Source organism: Sinocyclocheilus rhinocerous, unplaced genomic scaffold, assembly GCF_001515625.1.
Source record: "Sinocyclocheilus rhinocerous isolate Xijiao unplaced genomic scaffold, SAMN03320098_v1.1 scaffold297, whole genome shotgun sequence".
NCBI lineage: Eukaryota > Metazoa > Chordata > Actinopteri > Cypriniformes > Cyprinidae > Sinocyclocheilus > Sinocyclocheilus rhinocerous.
The window spans coordinates 843948-849726 of NW_015649240.1; the positions used below are offsets into that span (position 1 = coordinate 843948).

The 5779-nt window shown below is 36.2% G+C and overlaps 1 protein-coding gene across 1 annotated transcript in view; it reads left to right on the plus strand.

Moving 5' to 3' along the window:
- LOC107710477 (gamma-aminobutyric acid receptor subunit alpha-2-like) overlaps window positions 1-5779 on the plus strand; it is a 74253-nt gene that overhangs the window by 60937 nt on the left and 7537 nt on the right. Inside the window, exon 10 of the mRNA XM_016515252.1 lies at window positions 1627-1829. Within this exon, the coding sequence (XP_016370738.1) occupies window positions 1627-1829 (203 nt within the window). The remainder of the gene's footprint in view (window positions 1-1626; window positions 1830-5779) is intronic.

A 5779-nucleotide genomic window follows, 5' to 3' on the forward strand; every position in this document is an offset into this window, starting at 1 on the left:
TATGACGTCATTGGCAGGCGACGCAATGACACTATGGACACGGTCCGTTACACTAGTTAAAATAGCTTATTTCTCCGGATTTAAACATTATTCAAAACATTTGGTATAATGGAAGTACAAAAGTCAGCAAAATATATAACACTGTTCTAGTGGTTTTGGGATATTTTAATCAAAAAATCTTACATTTTGTGCCTTTAAGTAAAGCCATGTTGTAGAGAGAATTAGCAATAGCAAGCAGCAGTAGCCAGCACGGCTCACCTGCTGAACACATTGTGCTGCGTCCTGGTTGGGAAATGTGTCATTTCAAGCCCAGTCTAAAGGAGTTTTGTTTGTTTGTTTTTGCACATTGCTAATGTTTTTTGCAAAGATGGTACATGTATGTATGGCCTATGTTTGGATTGATGCTAAGAGTTTAAGACAGTGTATTTGTATGCATTTTAGAAGGAATAACCCTGATAAAACAAACATGTCTGTAATTATCAAGTGCTCTTTTAGATCCTAATTAGTTGGTTCAGGTGTGTTTGATCAGGACCAGGGTTGGGCACCCCTGTTGTAGATTAACCCTGTGTTCCATTCGGAAGGGCTCATCCCTATGCCCTAATCCCTTCAAAGGGTTTACCCTCCGAAGTGAGAGCTTCGAAGGGTTGAAGGGTGTAGGGGACCAAACAACCGTTTCTTGAAGTGCCCTTCTGCGTCATCATCACGTGCCCACACGGAGGCGCCGTCATCATGCAAAGAATCTGCGCAAAGGATCATGGCAGCCCGAAGTGTCCATCAGTTGTACCCTTCGAAATCCTTCATTCTGAAGGACCCTTTGAAGTGGCCAGTTTTGAGCACTTCGGTTTGGAACGATCCTTCAATATGGCTGCCATGATTGTTTTCACTCCGAAGTGCCCTTCGGAGGGCGATATATCCCGTTTGGAACGCACTGCACTAGTGTGGGCTGTGTGAGGGCTGCCCGTGCAGGGCCAGCACTAAGGGGCCAACGTTTTGCCAATGAGCAAAATCTCAGAGGCCCTGCGCTGGCAGCCCGCTGGGGGCCCTTAGGCTAGCCCTAAGTGGGCCCATAAAGGGCCAGTGCAGGCTTGTTTCCAAGGATTGCTTCTGACGTATAAAGACCTGTTGTGCTTAATTAAATTATTGTTTATGTGATTGTTTGGTTGGTTAGTTTTATTTGTTTGTTTGTTTGTTTGTATTGTCCAACAAATTGGAGATGTAGTGTTTTTGTGAACCAGTTTTTACCAGTTTGAAAAAAAAATTACATATATTGTTTTATTTTGTTTTGTTCTTTTAATTTATTATTTTATTTATTTATTTTTTATTTTACAGTTGTTCTGTGTTTTATATAATATTTTACTCTATAACTACACAATGCAGCATTTGTTTTTGTTTATGAAACTGTGTTTTACACACCTGTCTCTGCAAACGTTTGCTAAACAGATTTTATTTTTCATGTAATGTTGGAACTGAGTGCTGCCGCGTTCATGTGATAATGTGAAAACGTTTGAGTTGTATTTCTGCAGAGTTTAATAAATAAATAAATCATTAAAAAAAAGTTGAATAGAGCTCTGCATTAGTTTATTATAATAATTTGCATTGTGTTGTCATTGTTTGTATTCCTCTCAGGTGTGACCACTGTACTGACTATGACCACTTTGAGTATCAGCGCCCGTAACTCCCTGCCAAAAGTCGCCTACGCCACAGCCATGGACTGGTTCATCGCAGTGTGTTACGCCTTTGTCTTCTCTGCCCTGATTGAGTTCGCCACCGTCAACTACTTCACCAAGCGGGGCTGGGCTTGGGATGGCAAGAGTGTGGTCAATGACAAGGTAATGATCATTAATCATGTCCCAGCATGCTTTGTGTTGTTTGGGTGGGGTGGCGTATGGATCGGATTGATTGATGTGGCGACAGTGTAGTAAATTTTTGAGTGATGTGATGTCACAGGTGAAAGTGAAGTGAAGTGTGACTGATGGTAATTCAAGAACACATCATGTTGATGTGGATTTGGCTTGTCCAATAAAAAAAATGTATAAATAAATAAAAATAAAAAATAAGATCACCTGAATATCTCAGTTGTTCCTTCTAGACAGCAACGTGATTATCCCTATAAAGCCTACAGTATCTAGTACATGCCTTCTATCGTCTTATTGATAGTTTATACTTTTTTTAGCAAGTAAAAGACCTTTTTGTATAATTGTAAATCTGTCCACATTCAGCTCGTGGTTCACATGTTTTTTTGCTGTGAAATCTTTACTGAATTTTATAAAGTAAATGTTAGAATAGCTTTGATATTGTTAGCGATATTTTACGATATACTATATTTTAATATATATTTTTTATATAATACATATTTTTTTGAAAAATCACATTAAAATGTCAGTGTCAAATATGATCGTCAGAGGGACGTTTATTTGTTCATCTCTCAATAATCATTGTATTATATGTTTTGCCCCCACAATAAAACTACAAAGCTTTGATCATAAAACTATGCATTACATGTAAGACATATTATTGGCACATATAGTGACAACTAATATTTTTATATTATTTTTATCTAAGTAGTCTGGTATACTCTTATAAATAATCTCACCGATTTACATTACAAGCTGTCAGAATTTCATCTTACTTTTTGGCCATATAAATATCAGCAACAAATTGCATATTTTACTCAGTTTGGGCTGTTTTTAAATAAAACTTTTTTTTCTTTCTTTTTTTTTTTTATAAAATATTTTTTTTCTCCTCAAATGAGCTCCATATTCACATATATCATACTGAGCCATAAAAGCCTGATGTATCAAATATGATACTCAACAAAAAAACACATATGCACATGTATTTTTTTTTTCTTTTTTTAGATTTTGTCAAAATATTCAATAAATGGTTTAAAAAAAAGTTGTTTTCTTCTGACAATTGTTTAATATGTCAGGCTTTACGGTGTTAAACAGAGACTTTTACTGAATTGCCTGGTTTCCAGATGTTTCTCCTGAGAAACAGGCCATAATAATCTCACATGTATGAGATCTCGATATGAATTCAATATCAAATATTTCTTGTCAAATTCATATATTTGACAATAGTCTATTTTAAGTTTTTTAGGAGAAACATCTGAGACCAAGTTGATACCTAAACGAATGTGTATATAAATCATCCATTATTTTATTTTTATATTTTATGTTTTATTATTGCATTTCCAATATCTTTCTCCATTTGATTAGGGCACCAAGCAATTTGTGTCTCATTACGCTTTACCTTTTTAAAATAGATGGGGGTTGATTTTACATGCTGAACAACAGCACTTCATTGTGTCTTTTTCTGTAAAGTAATTTCTTCTCCAGCAGTTCCCTGATATCCTGACTGTAAAGCCATGCTGATAGAATCATCCGCCATCTATGATACATGCTGCTCGCTGTATTTCTGCTGCAGGTCAGGATGAGATAACCACACATTATTCCATTATGATCTTATCATGGAGCACTTCAGATTTTCACTCATATCTTGTTCATTTGTGCCAGAGTCAGGGCCAGATTACACAGAGGGTTCATCTTGATCTTATTAGAACAGATTCATTAGCAATTATTCATGCAAACAATCTGAACTGATTGATTACAGAAGAAAACTGATTTTTTTTTATAGTTTGTAAAGAAAATGTGAGTGGTGATTTAATGTGTAAAACTCACTGCCACTATGCCATGTTGCTGTGGAAGGTTGCTAAAGCATTCCTATGCAGTTGCTAATGAGTTCTACAGTAGGTGTTGCTATGGGTTGCTAATGAGTTCTAGGTGTTGCTAGGACGTTGCAATGTGATTACTAACATGTTCTAACTGTTGCTATAGGGTTGTTAACAAGTTGTAGGTGTTGCTATGGCATTGCTATGTGGTTACTAACATGTTAGCAACCTGTTGCTATAGCTTGCTAATGAGTTCTTGGTGTTGCTAGAGCATTGCTATGTGGCTGATAACATGTTGTAGGTGTTGCTGTGGATTGCTAATGAGTTCTAAGTGTTGCTAGAGCGTTGCTATGTAGTTGCTGATATGTTCTAGGGATTACAATGGATTGCTAATGAGTTCTAGGTGTTGCTAGGGCATTTCTGTGTGGTTGCTGACATGTTTTAGTTGTTGCTTGGGTGTTTGCTAGATGGTTGCTTACTGTTGAGGTCAAAAATCAGCTATGATTTTATGGTCTAGATATATGGTTCATGGTGCAGATATGGTGGGAAATATCATGTTTGAAATTCATGTTCATGTACAAACAGTGTGGGAAAAGTTACACCCCAAAGTTTAATAGTTAGTCTTAGAGATGTTTAAAAACTCATTTATAAACCGATAATGAGAGAAAGATGATCCAAGACCAGCATATACCTGACATTTATTTGCAGACAAGATTTATGACAGCACTGTCAGTTAAAATTAAGCCCAAGCAAAACTGCATTATATGCTATTTTCAAGTCAAATTATTTTAATGACTATTTGATTTTAGTGATTGAAAGAATTATTGTAATCCAGTGAGGTCAACCCTGAAATTTACTGTCAATCTGTCTTTCTGACAGACTTATCGTCATCACATCCACATAATCCAATCTGGAGTCTTATTTTCATTATCTGAGATTGATTAATTTCGGTTTCAGAGGGTCTCTTCCTTGCCCTAGTCAGACTCTGTAGCACAAGATCATTGCATATTCATGAGCCTTCAAATTTCCACAAATCACATTCTTCCCACTAAAGGTCAGTCAGCCAATCTGAAATGACAGCCTGTAGAATTTGCATGTTTATGCAGATTTTGGCACTGTCTTCCTCCATCAGTCACAGGAACTAGATGTCCATTTCTTGGTCCAAGTTTTTGGTGTCTAAATCTGATGCACCTGAAATAGATCTAATCAGTCTATCATTACCTGTCATGATAATGTCCAAGTCATGCTTTCACACCAAAAGAAAGAAACACAAAAAATTTTAATTTCTCATTGACATAATTTAGTCTCATTTAGCATAATTTTGGCATAAATGTTGCATAATTGTGATTAAAGTATCACAATACAGTGTGTGTGTGTGTGTGTGTGTGTGTGTGTGTGTGTGTGCAGAAGCGTACCTGAAGTGGGGGCCCCAGGCAAAATGAATCAGTGAGGCCCTTCAAAAAGATTTTTTTTGTTTGTTAATGTATCTTTGTTACCTAGTGATATGATTATACAACATATGAAATGTGGACAAAACACATCTAGTATATAATACACAAAACAGGACGCTCGCTCTCTCTCTCTCACTCGGATGTGCACGCTCAAACCTGTGCACTCAAATCTATAAAACTGTCTTCTCTCCTGAAATTAATGTTGCCAGAAGCCCATCAACCACCAGACTTCCATGACTGACTGATGAAATAACAGAGTACCTTTCAATTGTAAAAAAAAAAAAATACGGATCCATCTTTGTTAGCATTTTCAAGCTGATTTTGGTCAGTGAATTCTCGCTATTTATTTTATTATTTAGCCTAATAGTAATTTGAATTAAGTGCCTATTCTAAATAGGTATTTATTGAATTGTTTTATGTATATCAGCAAGTGAACGAGTTGCGGCGAAGCTCATGAAAAGAATGTTTTGTTTAGTTGTGTATTTGTAGTCTGTGCATTTCTCTTCGCGAGACACGAATAATATCTTTTGTGTGGCCTAATGAATTCAAACACAATATCGAAGGGAGAAAAAAATATTTATCATTTTTAATTAATTAGGCTGTAAAAATGGGGAATGTTAAAATATTTAAGGCACAGTTGTTGCATGACAACCTAGCC